At 41.7% G+C, this 16,674-nt stretch overlaps 1 protein-coding gene across 1 annotated transcript; it reads left to right on the plus strand.

Annotated features, from left to right (window-relative positions):
• The first annotated feature begins 972 nt into the window (after positions 1 to 972).
• Positions 973 to 14,429, plus strand: Ddx3x (DEAD-box helicase 3 X-linked). The gene is made up of 17 exons (XM_021154142.2): positions 973 to 1,180; positions 4,180 to 4,237; positions 5,124 to 5,171; positions 6,235 to 6,367; positions 7,577 to 7,735; positions 7,816 to 7,915; positions 8,140 to 8,275; positions 8,618 to 8,703; positions 8,912 to 9,010; positions 9,119 to 9,279; positions 9,760 to 9,904; positions 10,202 to 10,346; positions 10,532 to 10,713; positions 10,799 to 10,916; positions 11,254 to 11,407; positions 11,516 to 11,655; positions 11,784 to 14,429. Exons 1-17 carry the CDS (start codon positions 1,136 to 1,138, stop codon positions 11,861 to 11,863), a joined length of 1,989 nt encoding a protein of 662 aa, XP_021009801.1. The 5' UTR covers positions 973 to 1,135; the 3' UTR covers positions 11,864 to 14,429.
• The last annotated feature ends 2,245 nt before the right edge of the window (positions 14,430 to 16,674 follow it).

Consider the following 16,674-nt stretch of genomic DNA (forward strand, 5'->3'; position numbering starts at 1 on the left):
TGTCCAGTGGAGAGGCCTGCGGCAAGTTATCTCGGTCAGGGAGACACACGTTGTGTCCAGTCACACATCCTCGCCTCCCCGGGGTCCTAGGAGAGTTGCTAGAAAAATTCGGGGTCCCTTGCTGTGCCAACAGCCACCGGCTGGTGCCAGGAATGCCACGCGGAAGGACACAGGGGCCTACAGTGAGTGACTCACTCACAAACGAGAGAGGCCCCGGGTCCCGGGAGGGTCCTGGATTGCCGGCTCTAGATTCGCGTGAGATAGTTTTATTGTTCCTTCAGAGTGGGGCTCTGGGGGTGATGCTACCTATAGGAAACGGCGATCTGAAGCCTACAGTGACCCGCACATCCCCTACAGTCCCTGCTCAGATGGACTCGGGTCACCATGCAGTCTTCTACCTTTCTGCTTCTCATTTCTAGCTCCCTTCCCCCTTTCTCCTCCCCGCCCTCCCGCAGTTTTCCCGTCCCTCCCTCCCATTCCCAGCACTAGTCAAGCGAGTTTCCCTTCTTCACAAGATGGCCACCTTGCTGGACACCCACGGTCACGTGATCCCACTGCCCTCCACGCAGAGCCAGGGCTCATTAGTTAGGCCAGACAAAGCCCACTGCATCATCTCCAAGCCCGGGGACGGAGAGGAAGGGACAAGTGCTAGAAAGAAGGACGAAAACTGGGTGCACAGGAGAGGCAGCAGCCAATCAACCTAGTTTAAAGCTTAGGGCCTTAAGGCTAGAGGACAGTCGGCAATCATTTCTCGCGAGATCTCGAGAAAACAGTAAGATTAGGGGACCGGTGGAGACCAGGGGAAAGCAAACCCAGGAGAACCAGAACCACATATACCCCAGGCTTCTTTATGAGCCGACGAGAACGCGGATAACTGGACTGACTAGGAAATCTCACGGGACTCAGCCGAGCAACGCACCGCAAGCAGGCAGAGCTCCTAACGGCAGTGGCCGGCCGCCCGGGAGAGGAGGGCACACGTCTTACGTGCTGACGTAGCAGTCCTCCGAGTCGGTATATAAGGTCGGTGGCCGCGCGGTGCGCTTCAAAGCCGCAGTTCTCCCGTGAGAGAGCCTTTGCGGTAGAGCCAGCCTTTGCTCAGCAGCGGAAGACTCCGACTTCTCGGTACTCTTCAGGGATGAGTCATGTGGCAGTGGAAAATGCGCTCGGGCTGGACCAGCAGGTGAGCCTGAGCCGCGGGGGTCCCTGCATCACTTTGCCCCCTGCCCTAGCCTGCCTTGTGGCGCAGCTCTTTAAGTTCTGCTTTTTGCCTTCCCGTCTCCCCGGACGGCTCGGGCCGGCGGGTGGCCAGTGGCTAGGGGCTCTGGAGGGACTGGATGCTTGCGGGGAGTGCTAGAGCCGGTGCTTCCTCCGGCTCGGCTCGGTACGCGGTATTGTCCCTGGCCCGAGCACAATGGCGGCTTTTGTGTCTGTGCGCAGGCGAGCGGGGGGGAGGGGGCGCGCGCATTCGGGCGCACGCGCGTCCCCTGGTTGATTAGTGACCGGCAGGTGGGGACCCGGGCGGTCGGGGAGGGGGGGGGAGATTGCCCCGCGTGGCGTGGCGGGGCCCGGGTGGATGGTTTTGACCCCGGATTTCCGGGGCTTTGGGCTTCCATGGCCCCAGTGGCTGTGGTTTGGAAATTAGGGAGCTGGCGGCGGCGCGCGGGCTGGCCGAGTGTCCCCGCGGCGCTGGAATGTGGGAGGGGGCGCCGCGGGAGGGGGTGGCCTCTGCGCGGGCTAATGGCGGCGGCCTCCTTTGTGTGCGCAGGCCGGCGGTGCCGCGCGGTCGCCCCCCCACCCCCACCCCCATCCCCATCCCCCCGGGCCTGCCCGCCAGCGGGCTCGTCTGCAAGCCAGCTGGGTTGCTTCGGCCCCGCCGGCCCGGTGTGTCGCGGCAGGGGAGGCCGCGGTTCCCGAGTGGAAAGTTTTGTGACGCAGAAATTTCAGGGCGGATTGGGCGGGGGGAGGAGGGGGAGGGAGGCCAGGGCCGCTGCGTGCGCACTTGCGCCGGGCTCGGCGGTGACGCGAGCCACCCGGCGCGGCCCTTGCTCAGCCTTAGGCTCCAGGAAACGGCCGCGCCGCCGGAGCCGGGCACGCCCGCCCTTTACCTGGGCGCAGGGGAGGACCACGCGCTTTGCGAGTGATGGCCAACTCTGGGATCCTCTAGAGGCAAAATGCCCAGAATATGGCAACAGATAACTTGTTGCTGCCATCGAAGTAAAATTGAGAGGATTGGTCAGGCCTGGTTTCTGAGTCCTTAATCGAGACTCCATTTCTAGATTTAGAGGCTAAGGGGATGAGGGTCTGGTGCCTTCTGCCTGACCTATGACCTGCTACAGTAAATCTTCATGTTGTGACACATTGTAACTTAAAAGGACACTGTTAACATTTTCCATTCTAAATGATACACTAAAATGATACTATTGTTGAACTATGTTGGAAATTATATTTCCAAGAGTAGTGGATTTAACTTCGAAAGCTTAGGAATTCGGAGTGGTTCAAGTTTGTAATGAGTACCAACAGTGCATTTGGCAACTTTGTTGCTTCGATTAATGTTGTCAAATGGTAAAAAAAAAAAAAAAAACGCACGTAGACTACAGAGATGGTTCATCCGTTAAGAGGACTGGGTTCAATTCCCAGCACCCGCGTGGCAGCTCACGCCTGTGTAACTCCAGTTCTAGGGGCATCAGACACCCTCACACACTGCAGGCAAACCAGTGCACTTTTAAAAAACTCATTTAAAAAAATAAAAACCCAAAGCTCAGATTGTAATAAGCGCGGCTTTAAATGGTAGTTACAGTATCAAGACATTGCAACATTTTTTCTAATGACAAAGAGGTTACATCTGCTTTCTGTTTTCAGGGAGCTTAGCGATACTAGTAGCTTGCAAGTATCCGCACAGATTTATACAGTAACATTTCCTTAAAACGTAACAGTTCCAACTTTCCTGGGTTTTTGTTTTCCTGGTTTTCAATTGTGGTTTATACTCACTCCTAAATAGATAGTAGTTACATATCGACAATAGGTCTCAGTGGGTAAAGGCATCTGCCACCACGCCTGATGACCACAGCGACCTGAATTTAATCAGCCTGGTCTTTAGTGAGCTTGAGGCTAGCTTGAGGCTTCATAGTGAGGGCCCACCACACACCACACACACACACACTCTAGCAGTGTGTAGCATTTTTGTAGAATCTTGTTAACCAGTATAAGGAGATGGGCAGACTTTGGAGGTTAAAGCCAGTAAAATGCCCTTTAGTAAGAACATCAAAGGATATTCATGACTAGTTCTGTGCGTTTACAGTAAATGTGGGAGAACAGGAATTATTCCAGTTTTATTCTGTAGTGCTAAGTGATGAGTGTATTGATTGCCTTACGCAGTATTATCCCAATTTAATACATTTGTGCTGTATTTGAGAATAAAGGAACTAAATAATACCAAGTATAAAGTTGGTGCTGTTTAGAAAAAATTTTTAAAAATGTTTAAAATGAATCCTACACTCATAACATGTGGTTTTTATTTTCAGACAGGGTCTGATTTAGCGCAGGCTACCTATATTGCTGAGACTCTGATCCACCTGCCTCCATTTCTCCAATCCTGGGACTACAGCCATGAATTGTTACACTTTGTACTATACTAGGGATCAAAAATCAGGGCTTGATCCTTCACTATGGGCTAGCACTCTACTAACTGAACTAAGCCTGAGCACCTGAGTGTTTTAAAACCATGTTTGGCTGCCCTGACTTCTGTCTCTGCTTGTCTGTACCATCTAATGCTTTGCCAGAAGGAAGCAGTGGATCTGAAATTGGAGTTGTTGAGCTAGGTGCACTTGAATTAAGTTGCTTACCACCATGCCTGGCTAAAATTCTAAGATTCATCAAAACCAAGTTTTAGTTTTTCAAATAAGGAGCTTTACTATGGAAAATGTTTACAGAACAAATATTATGAAAGATGGAATTGAATTTGGATCCAGTTTCTGATTTTGTAACTTGCTTTCTGTGGTATTTATAGTGGCACTATTTTGTGTTAGAACTCTATACTTTAGTGCGTTCTTGGTCACATTCTAAATTTTATTAATAACTGTGTGGGCTCCAAGAGGCAACTATTTGAACATGGGACCAGGAAACAGGAGTATTTTTCTTTCATTCAACGTTGGAACTAAAAACAGTCTGATTTCCTTATAGTTTGCTGGCCTAGACCTGAACTCTTCAGATAATCAGACTGGAGGAAGTACAGCAAGCAGTAAGTAAAACATTTTATGGATGTGTTGACAATCAGAACTAGATAGCTTAATATTTCCTTGAATGTTAAGAATTTAACGAATACTGTTAGAATGCACTTTCACTGGCTAGAAGTTAGAAGTGCTGGGCATATATAGGTCCGTGATCATGTCCTTGAATGGCATGTTCAAAGCCGTACCATCCCTATCACTGCTAAAAAAGAATAGTGGGTTCAGGATGTTGTATGCATCTGTACAGAGGAGCCCTGTGATTGATACACACACACACACACACACACACACACACACTTTCTTGAGGGAGAGTACTTTGGAGTTAGGTTAAGTGTTGAGGTAGCTTTCTGTGGTTTATTTCCCTGTTTTAGTTTAGATTCTATTCCCAACCAATAAACAATGTTTATTTAAATAAGCATTTTAAAGCAAAGCCACAAGTTTACCTTGGTACTTTCTTTAAATTTCATGTTTTCTTTGCCACTCTGAGAATCTTTTTAACCTCTATCATCCTAACAAACCTTTCAAATATTTAATTCAGAAGTGCAAAGAGAATTAGAATTCGGATAAGTAACCACTAGTAGCCAGTTAACTGGTGTGCAGGTATTTACTAACTGGCTGACACAGCTAGCTTCACACTCAATCTCACCTGCCTCTGCTGGGATTAAAGGCAAGTACCACCACACCCAGCCTTAACTTACTAGGCTTAAAGGTGGCTTTTTTTTTTTTCTTTTAAATGTAGCCTGGGGGATACAGGCATAATACCTATCTTAAATTTATATCTTGCTCACCAACCCTTTAAAGTTGTTGGGACTATTTGATGTTTTTAATAGGTAATTTGATGAAAAGCTTTACTATGAAGGTATTTGGCATTATTTTATTAATTTTGTGTTCTTTTAGAAGGGCGCTATATCCCTCCTCATTTAAGGAACAGAGAAGCTACTAAAGGTGAGTGAGTCCTTAATACCAGTTTGGTAAATCTAATTCTTGATTCATTTAGAAATTAGTCAAAGCCTAGGGAAGGTGAGACAGCTTGGGAAGCCTGAATATTTCTACCATGATTGATTTTAAAGTACTGGAACTTAGTAACTTTGAAAACCTTAACTGATGTCACACCATGGAAAGTTGTCTTCATTGTCACAGTGTCACAGTATGATTTATTAATCTCTTATTACATCTTGCTTTTAATGTGAGAAAATAGGTGTGTGCCATGGTGTGTAGTACAAACTACATGAAATAGGTTGTTGTCTTAACACGACAAGAAGATGGACTTAGCACAAGATAAGTTAAACTATCAGGCACATTCTAGTGATTCACCAGAATTCTTTGTCAAAAGAGATTAGAAGAGGCAGGATCTTAAACTTTACAGCTGGAAGAAAGACCTGGAGAAGGAATTAAGTTCTTGATTGCTAGGGAAAACACATGGCTGGGTAATAGTAGCGACAAAGGCAAAAGGAAAGTAGCTTATAAATGTCCCTGACTAATAAGATGCCTTTGAAGTTACTTCAACCTTAAGTGTCTTAAATGTAACTGTCATTGGTGATCCCTACTTAGGTAAAGATTTTTATTTGACTTTGTATTGGGAGCATATAGGGGAGAGAGTTGCTTTGTTTTTAATATTTTTGATATTGTTAAGCTTGTAAATAAACTACTAAAATGATACCATTTGGAATATGATTCATGTGTACAAAACATTATATAGTTTTGCTATTGGAAGTGAAAAATACTAAACCAAATAATCTGAGATGCTAATTGACTGTTTCCTTGTAAATTCATTCACATCTATAAAGTGAATGGCAGAACGCAGCTATGTGATAGTGCCATAGTGATCTTGCTAAAGGCAAAGTTCCAATTAGTCATACCCTGTCACATTGCATGTCTTAGTTATCTTTTGCTGCCACCTTTTAGAAGATTTACATTTGATACTAGATGGATAAAAGAGCCAGTAGGCTTAAAGTTCAGAAAGATTAAGACCATGTGTTAATAGGATTTTACTGTTTTTTATTTTTAGGATTCTATGACAAAGATAGTTCAGGGTGGAGTTCTAGTAAAGATAAGGATGCATACAGCAGTTTTGGATCACGGGGTGATTCAAGAGGGAAGTCTAGCTTCTTTGGAGATCGTGGCAGTGGATCAAGGGGAAGGTGAGTGAAACTGTTTTACATATATTCGATAATAGTACATACATTCAATAGTACTTTAAATGTTTTCTACCCTATCAGGATAAAGTGGATGTCAGGCATTATATCTACCTAAGTCACTACAGTTTCTTAGCTGCAGGTTTGAACCTATTACATAGAAATCAGATGAAATTGCAGTGTTGCAACACTTTAATCCCAGCGCTTGGGAGACAGAGGCAGATGATCTCTTGAGTTCTAGGAGAGCCAACACTTGTTTTAAAAAATAAAAGAAGGCTGGAGAGATGGTTCAGTGGTTAAGTACACTGATTGCTCTTCCAGGCGTGGTGGCGCATGCCTTTAATCCCAGCACTCGGGAGGCAGAGGCAGGCGGATTTCTGAGTTCAAGGCCAGCCTGGTCTACAAAGTGAGTTCCAGGACAGCTAGGGCTACACAGAAACCCAGTCTCGAAAAAACAAAAACAAACAAAAAACAAAGGCCCTGAGTTCAATTCCCAGCAACCACATGGTGACTCACAATCATCTGTAATAGGATCTGATACCCTCGTCTGGTGTTTGAAAATAGCTACAGTGTACTCATATACATAGAATAAATAAATCTTTAAAAAAATGCAAACATGAAGTCAGTTTCTATATTTCTGTAGTTTTAATATTAATCTGTTTTAGAAGTTATTTCATATAGTGAATAGCCTAATTTGCTAGAGCTCTTTGTAGACTCTTATGGAAAAATAAATACTTACTTATATAAGTGTGGCAAACTGACCTCATGTGCCTAATAGCTATGGTTAGTCTCCCATCTCCAGATTTTTGGCAGACAGACATAAAACAAACATCTTTATTCAGGTAAGGATTTTTTTTAAAAAAACTTATTTAAAAGGTTATCATGTGAATTTTTTCCTCAAATGTCTATAATCTGAACAATTGATATTTGGGGGTGCTATTTTTTTTAATCTTTACTGCTAAATATATTTTAACAAACACTTTGAAGGCGTGGGCTACATGCCCATTAAAAATTTTTTTTAAAGCTTTAATTTTAAATGATAGAATGTATGTGACAAGATTGTTATATGAGTTTAGAAATTAGATATTGATTTTTAGATGAAATAATCTGGTAGTTTGAACTGTTCACATCTTGTAGGTGATCAATTCCTCTGAGATAGTTCTTGGAGTGATCTGATGATGGTTAAGATTCTAATTTAGTCCTTGTGATACTCAGGTTTGATGATCGTGGACGGGGAGACTATGATGGCATTGGCGGCCGTGGAGATAGAAGTGGCTTTGGCAAATTTGAAAGAGGTGGAAATAGTCGCTGGTGTGACAAATCAGATGAAGATGACTGGTCAAAGCCACTCCCACCAAGTGAACGCTTGGAACAGTAAGTTTAAGTTTTTAAAGTATGTGGTGAAATCTTTCTCATTGGTATTACATGTGAATTTACCAATCTATTTATTCCAGGGAACTCTTTTCTGGAGGCAATACTGGGATTAACTTTGAGAAATATGATGACATTCCAGTCGAAGCAACAGGCAACAACTGTCCTCCACACATTGAAAGTGTAAGTACTTGCTCTCTTAAATTATAGAGAAATATAACCATACATTAGAGTTTGTGGAAAGGGAGACATTGGTTGTGTTATAAGTAATTTGCTTTTTGAAATAGGTCCAATGTAAAAGCCCAACTTAGTAATCATATGCTAAAATTTTGCTGTTTGTTTTCATTCACAAATTAATATAAAACAGCTTCAGGTAACATTTCTACTTATGCCATTGAATTTGATAGTTCAGTGATGTCGAGATGGGAGAAATTATTATGGGAAACATTGAGCTTACTCGTTATACTCGCCCAACTCCAGTGCAGAAGCATGCTATTCCTATTATCAAAGAGAAAAGAGACTTGATGGCTTGTGCTCAAACAGGTAAGCTCATTGATTAAATGTCACATTTTTCTAGTAAAAAAACACATACTAGATATTTATGGGTTTATGTACAATGAACATTTGGCAATACTGAATTTTATTGTTTGTAGTCAAAGAAGCCATAGATGCTACATAAGTAATGGCTGTATTCTATTAACCCTTATTGTAAAATAGTACCCTGTTCCTAAATTTGCTGACTCTTGTTTTATTCAGCTAAAGAGGCTATATGACATTTCTAGGAGGCTTGGCCATAAAGTAAATGTACTAAATAGGTTCGAGTGTTGATTCAGAAGTAATGACGGTTTTATTGTGGTCTACTCATGAACATATTTCTCTTACTAGGCTCTGGAAAAACTGCAGCATTTCTCTTGCCCATCTTGAGTCAGATTTATGCTGATGGTCCAGGAGAAGCTCTGAGGGCTATGAAGGTAATTTTCCTTGGTGCTGGGAATTGGGCCTGGGGGGCTTTTGCATGTTAAGCAAGTGCTCTGTCATTGAGCTGTATGACCATTATAGTCTTTATAAAGAAGAGTTAGTGTGAAGATTAAGACTGGTTTTTAATATGGCATAGTATATAAATTGCAAAGGGAAATGAAATTCTTATAATTAAGTGATAATTAACAAATTTCTATTTAGGAAAATGGAAGATATGGCCGTCGTAAACAGTATCCAATCTCTTTGGTACTGGCACCAACGAGAGAATTGGCAGTGCAGATCTATGAGGAAGCCAGAAAAGTAAGTGCATTTCAGTGATGCATAGCTTGCCCATTGATTCTAATAAAAGATTTAATAGCCATGTAAAGAATCTTGACGCTGAATTTGATGGAGGTTCTTTGTTTATAGTTCTCATACCGATCTAGAGTCCGTCCTTGCGTGGTTTATGGTGGTGCTGAAATTGGCCAGCAGATTCGAGATTTAGAACGTGGATGCCACTTGTTAGTAGCCACTCCAGGACGTCTAGTGGACATGATGGAGAGAGGGAAGATCGGGTTAGACTTCTGCAAGTATGTGTTTGTTACCTTGTCTAAGTATGTAAATACTGAGACTATGCAAATAATCATAGTTCCAATCAATGTTGAAAAGTCAGCTACTGCTGAGGGTAGGGTAGTAAGTAGATCCAAGGACAAAGGGGGTGCTCAGCAAGATGGCTAAGGAAGTAATGGTGCTTGCTGCCCAGCCTGGTGGCATGACTCATTCTATTGCCCCAACCATCATAATGGTGGAAAAACATACTCTTGCAGATTGTACTGTGTGCCTTGTACTACGTGGGCATATACACAAAGATTGAAAACAATTTTAAAAGTAAGCTAGTTGTCTCTGATCTTGGATGATTTTATCTTGGCAAGAGTCCTTTTTTTTCCCTCTATGTAACTAACTGTATTAAATAGTGTTAAGTACATTGATCATATCATTTAAATTAGCAGATAAAACTAAATTGCCTTGATTTCTTCTCAAAATCTTAACTAAATGTTTTTTCATGGCAGATACCTGGTGTTAGATGAAGCTGACCGGATGTTAGATATGGGGTTTGAACCTCAGATACGAAGAATAGTTGAACAAGATACCATGCCTCCAAAAGGTGTCCGCCACACTATGATGTTTAGTGCTACTTTTCCTAAGGAAATACAGGTACTATTATGTAGTTTTCACTAATTTAAAGATTTCAGTAGATGTTTTTAGAGTTTTGTTACGTAGATCAGGCTGCCCTCTGACCCTCCTGCTGCTATGCTTAAAGGAATGTGCTACCACACTTGACCAGGAATAGTGGGGCTGGCAAAATGGTCCAGTGAGTAAAATTGCTTGCTACCTGAACCCATATGATGATGAGAAAGAACCAACTTCAAGTTGTATTCCTTTTGATATCTACACTTAAATGTACACACAAGTAAGAAAACTGTAAAATTAAAGAATGGCTTTCTTCTTCAGATGCTGGCCCGTGATTTCTTGGATGAGTACATATTTCTGGCTGTAGGAAGAGTTGGGTCTACTTCAGAGAACATCACACAAAAAGTGGTTTGGGTGGAGGACATAGACAAAAGGTCATTTCTGCTTGACCTTCTAAATGCAACAGGTAAAACTAGCTCTCGGACTACTTGAGTATGTAATGAATAGTCATTAGCTCTCTATGTAATGAGAAATGTTTGTATCACCATCATTTTCCATCCTATTCAAAATGGCATATGTCCATTCTATTTGTCTATACATACTTACAAAGTATTGTTTACTAATAGTGATAAACTTGATTTTCAAATTCAGGCAAGGATTCCCTGACTCTAGTGTTTGTGGAGACCAAAAAGGGGGCAGATTCCCTGGAGGATTTCTTATACCATGAAGGATATGCTTGTACCAGTATCCATGGAGACCGTTCTCAGAGAGATAGGGAAGAGGCCCTTCACCAGTTCCGCTCAGGAAAAAGCCCAATTCTAGTGGCTACAGCAGTATGTATATTTTTTTACTTTCAAAGTTGATTGTGTCCAAATACTTGAATTTAGTGGGCCAACTCTAACAAAAGTTACATTTCAGGTAGCAGCAAGAGGACTGGATATTTCAAATGTGAAGCATGTTATTAATTTTGACTTGCCTAGTGATATTGAAGAATATGTGCATCGCATAGGCCGTACAGGGCGTGTGGGAAACCTTGGTAAGTGTTTAGTTACCGGATAATCTGATTGTTTTATTGTGATAGCACAGGAAAGAACTTTATAGCTTTTTGCTTAAGACCATGTTGGCCTTGACCTCAAAAGAATCTAGCTATCTCTGCCTCTAGACTGCTGGATTGAAGCTGTTTAATCCATGCACGCCTGCCTACAATTTATAGTATCTTGAATGTTATGATTCCTACAATACAGACAGGATTTATTAGTTGAATAGCTGATACTAATATTTTTTTATTACCCAATAAGGAAAGGATGCTAAGCTACTTTTCTGTAGTACTTTTTATTTATGTGTGGTTTTTGTGTGTGTGTGAACTGTTTCAGGTCTTGCCACCTCATTCTTTAATGATAGGAATGCAAATATCACAAAGGATTTACTGGATCTTCTTGTTGAAGCAAAACAAGAAGTGCCTTCTTGGTTAGAGAACATGGCTTTTGAACACCACTACAAGGGTAGCAGTCGTGGACGTTCTAAGAGGTAAGGTATACACGTGATGCATAGTTAGGGGCATGAGAACTTATTTCTCAGTATTGTTTAAAATGACTACCAGTGCTTATACCAACATGACTTTTCCGTCCCTTGCAGCAGTCGATTTAGTGGAGGGTTTGGTGCCAGAGACTATCGACAGAGTAGCGGTGCCAGCAGTTCCAGCTTCAGCAGCAGCCGTGCAAGCAGCAGTCGAAGTGGTGGAGGTGGCCACGGAGGCAGCCGAGGATTTGGTGGAGGTAGTTTGTTTTATTTAAACCTTATTGTTTTAAACATAAGACCATTTGTGGAAGTTCAATACATAACTTTTGAAGGAAAAAGCAACCATCTTGATGACTTAATTATTTTTTTTTTTATCTTTCACTAGGTGGCTACGGAGGCTTTTACAACAGTGATGGATATGGAGGAAATTATAACTCCCAGGGGGTTGACTGGTGGGGTAACTGAGCCTGCTCTGTAGTAGGTCACCCTGCCAAACAAGCTAATATGGAAACCACATGTAACTTAGCCAGACTATACCTTGTGTAGCTTCAAGAACTCGCAGTACATTACCAGCTGTGATTCTCCACTGAAATTTTTTTTTTAAGGGAGCTCAAGGTCACAAGCAAAGATGGAAGGAACAATCAGCGGCCCTGTTCTGAAGGTGGTGTGAAGACTTCATTGCTGTAGTTTGGATTAACGCCCCTCCCGCCTACCCCTATCCCAAACTGCATTTAGAATTTTGTGACTGAGGATCATTTGTTTGTTAATGTACTGTGCCTTTAACTTTAGACAACTTTTTATTTTGATGTCCTGTTGGCTCAGTAATGCTCAAGATTCCAATTGTTTTTGACAAAATAAATTTACTGAACTTGGGCTAAAATCAAACCTTGGCACACAGGTGTGATACAACTTAACAGGAATCATCGATTCATCCATAAATAATATAAGGAAAAACTCAAGTGGTAGCCTGTCTTAAGGCTTTTGATACTTGCAGATTGGGGGAAAACAAACAACAAACGTCTTGAAGCATATTAATGGAATTAGTTTCTAATGTGGCAAACTGTATTAAGTTAAAAGTTCTGATTTGCTCACTCTATCCTGGATAGGTATTTAGAACCTGATAATAGTCTTTAAACAAGCCATTCCAGTCATGATGAGGTGATGTATGGATACATGCATACATTCAAAGCACTGTTCTCAAAGTTAATGCAAGTAAATACAGCAATTCCTCTTTCAATGTTTAGGCAGATCGTTAACTATGAGCTAGCCAAATGTGGGCATGTTATTACAGGGAAAGTTTAAAGGTCTGATAACTTGAAATAGGTTTAGGAGAATTCATCTACTTAGACTTTTTAAATGCCTGCCATAAAAAAATTGAAATGGTAGAATGGCTGACCACAGCAATGACCAGCCCTCACCTAGGGCTCTGGATGATTTTTGGTCTAATAACGCATGCTAGTGTTGATGTTTTTTGGTCAAGATGGGAATGAACAGGAAGAATTATGCAGCAGGCTTTATTTTAAATGCCGATTCACATTACTCTGTTCAAGCTGCGTTGAGATGTTAAACTGGCTTACTATAGACTTTGTAAAAAAAACAAAACAAAACAAAACAAATGGCTCCAGAAGAGTAACAAACTGAAATCTGAGATCACACAGGTTGGAAATATGTACATAACTGCACAAGGTGTCAATTCTGCTCTACAGTGCAGTTTAGTCAGTTTTAGTTGCATAGGTTTCCATTGTATTTATAGTCTGTTTATGCTAAATCTGGCCAAAGATGAGCATTGTCCACCACTAAAATGCCTATGCCACTGGGAATTCTGGGTTAATTTTGTGACCAGAATGCAGTGATCAAAATGTTCAATCTTTTTACAGTGGCATAGGAAGATGGCAAAAATTTCCTAAAGTGCAATAGATTTTCAAGTGTATTGTGCCTTGTTCTAAAACTTTTATTAAGTAGGTGCACTTGACAGTATTGAGGTCATTTGTTATGGTGCTATTTCAATTAGTCTAGGTTTAGGCCCTTGTACATTTTGCCCATAACTTTTTACAAAGTACTTCTTTTATTGCACATTCAGAGAATTTTATATATATGTCTTGTGTGCGTGTCCTTAAACTTCCAATCTTATTTTGTCTCTTGGAGATTGTTGAACGCAGCTTGTCTAGGAAAGGGATGGGACTAGATTCTAAAATTTATTTGGGACCATGGGAATGATAGTTGGGAAGAAAACTTTGCACACGACAGATTTCTAGATACTTTTTGCTGCTAGTTTTATGTAATATTTATTGAACATTTTGACAAATATTTATTTTTGTAAGCCTAAAAGTGATTCTTTGAAAGTTTAAAGAAACTTGACCAAAAGACAGTACAAAAACACTGGCACTTGAATGTTGAATGTCACCGTATGCGTGAAATTATATATTTCGGGGTAGTGTGAGCTTTTAATGTTAAGTCATAATAAACTCTTAAGTCAAATTAAGCAGACCCGGCATTGGCGGTGTAGCCATAACTTTCTGATGTTAGTAAAAACAAAATTGGCGACTTGAAACTAAATCATGCCAAGGTTTTGATACACTTGTCTTGAGATATTAACGAAACACTTCAAAACACTGATACAAAGTGTCCAGATTCTCAGATGTTTGTTGTGTGAGTTTTGTTTAGTTGTATTTTTTTTTTCAGTGAATGTCTGGCACATTGCAATCCTCAAACATGTGGTTATCTTTGTTGTATTGGCATATTCAGTGACTTGTACATTCAGCAATAGCATTTGAGCAAGTTTTATCAGCAAGCAATATTTTCAGTTATGTTTCAAAATTAAGAATGGTTTAAACTTGCTGAATGTAAAGATTGACCCTCAAGTCACTGTAGCTTTAGTAGTTGCTTATTGTATTAGTTTAGATGCTAGCACTGCATGTGCTGTGCATATTCTGGTTTTATTAAAATAAAAAGTTGAACTGCACAGTCTCCTTTGTTGTTGTCAATTGTGGTTTACTTTTAGAGGTGAAAATAAAGTTGTGCTCTTGCCTGAGTTTTCGTTTGATTGTCCATTTTTTAAAACGCCTCTTGTAGGCAGAATGGGTGCCCCGTGTAAAGCAGTGTTGGGATACAGTGCAATTGCATTTTTCTGCTAGATGGGTGTTGAAAGATACCCATTAGTATATAACATATTTGTAGTTTTTCTTTTGAAAAGGTTTCTGTAGTCCTGGGATTTGCTGTCTCAAACTTGCAGAGAACCCCTTGCATCTGCATCCCCAAGTGCTGGATTAAAGGCACACTCCAGTGCCACCTGGGGCTCTTAAGAATCTTAATGAGGGGCCGATGAGATGATTCCATGGTTAAGACAAAAGGAATGTATACATCAAAAGAAGGCAGGGACCAGGCTGCTGCCACTAAGAAGGGAGCCAGGTGTAAACTGGTCTATTGTTAAACCAACCACCAGGGGTTCTGCACTAGCAGACCTTTTCATGAATACTGCAATACCACAACCCCCCTATTTTATGGTCTACAGAGGTCTACAGAAGAATTTACCAACTTGCTTCTAATATGAAGCATGCTATACCTAGCTGTAGAGAAGATATGTCTCAGTGGGATTCCCTAGCTCTATTATGGTATTCCCTTGTTTGGGTGCTACTGTCTTTAGTAAAATTTTGCAGACCTGCTCTGAACTACTGGCTCTGTCTTTTGTAATTAGTTACTGAATAGGTAACTTCCTTACTGCATTCCTGCCAGATTCCAAGCTCATTGGCTTCTGGGACCTTGGAACACTGGCGAAGGCTCTGGTTATGTCAGAATTCAATCTTAAAAGGCACTTATAATGATATAATTCTAAAAGAGAGCACGTGGATCCATACACCAGACTAACACAGGGATAGGGTATGAGTATATGGGTTAATGAGAACACCAGAGCTCCAGGAGGTGAGTTTCCATGAAACTCTTTTCCTCGGGAGTGCTTCCAGGCTTTTCAGCCTGTCAAGCAGACTTGACTGGAGTGCGTGGCATCCCAGTTCTGAGATTCTCCCCAGGTGAGGAAAATGCATAGAAAGTTTGTGTAATAGCAGCACTATTGATTGATTGTCCCAGGGCTGAAACAAGTAGATGAGTACTGTCCTGAGGGACCAAGCCATGTCTCCAATCCCTTTTGCTGGACCTTATGTGGACATGTGACACGACTACTGACACCTACCCTGCCTAGTGTTCTGTGGATCAACTTCACTCTCATCCCAAGTACCTAAGGGCCATTTAGGGCAGTGCTTCTCAACCTACCTAATGTTTCCACCCTTTAAATACAGTTCCTCATGCTGTGCTGCCTTAGATTACTTTTGTTGCTACTTCATAACAAATTTTTGCTACTGTTATGAATTGTAAATATATGCAGGATAGTTGACATGAGTCCCCTGTGAAAGAGTCGTTTAACCCTCAAAGTGGTCAAGACCCATAGTTTGAAAGCCTCTAGTTTAAAGGATCTAGTCTATTGATTTCATCTGACTTCTTGTCTGGCCCATTGGAGAACGTGTGAATTCAGATTAGTCCATCAGTTCCAAGAGCTTAAATTTGCTTTTCTGGTTATCAACTTCATGGTGTAAAATATTCCAGGGCAGCCTGTCCTAACAACCTATTGGCTTCATTTTTGTGTATGTTACCTGTGCCCTTCCCCCAGCCTTGAGCAGGCTGCTCAGACCGGGCTTGCCACTGTTTTTAGCCCACCTAGGGTGGAGTCTTCCAACCTAGGTAAAGTCTATTGTCCTGCCACATCTGCAGCTTTCCTCCAAGACACCACTACCTGCTGAGAGGTTGAACCTGTTCTCCTGACACTATCCTGACAAAGCAAGGAGATCCTGGGGGATGGGTTTCCCCCCCTTTATAAGCTCAACTCATAAGTAAACATTGGCCTTGATCAGAGAACCGTCTTGGCTCCTTATTTCTCTCACAGCCTTTCCCATCCAAAACCCCATCTTGTGGCACCCGACAAGTGGCCTGAAAGCACAAAGAAGGACTGGAGTTACACTGTCTTGGTGGGGCCCCACAGAAAACAGATGTCTCTGCATGGTAAGCAACATACAGCATTAATGTTAGCGCTACAAATGTCATCTTTTGAAGGCTATTGATTGCGAGTGTGCAAAAAGGATAAAGGCTCTCCCAGGGACAGAGGGAAAGCAGGAGACATCCTGCTGGTTACATCAAGTTCTCTATCCTCTCCGTATTGTCTGTGTTTGGTGCACCAATCTGTCCATGGGTCAATTTGTGTCTGGCTTTGTTTCGTTGTCTGAATGACT

Source organism: Mus caroli, chromosome X (genome assembly GCF_900094665.2).
Source record: "Mus caroli chromosome X, CAROLI_EIJ_v1.1, whole genome shotgun sequence".
Classification (NCBI taxonomy): Eukaryota; Metazoa; Chordata; class Mammalia; order Rodentia; family Muridae; genus Mus; species Mus caroli.

Bases quoted from the DNA above. Each gene is read 5' to 3' on its own strand.
- Ddx3x (XM_021154142.2), top strand. From the start codon at position 1,136: ATGAGTCATGTGGCAGTGGAAAATGCGCTCGGGCTGGACCAGCAG. The intron at 4,238-5,123 runs GTAAGTAAAACA...GTGTTCTTTTAG, and splicing joins TGGAGGAAGTACAGCAAGCA to AAGGGCGCTATATCCCTCCT. The intron at 6,368-7,576 runs GTGAGTGAAACT...TGTGATACTCAG, and splicing joins GGCAGTGGATCAAGGGGAAG to GTTTGATGATCGTGGACGGG.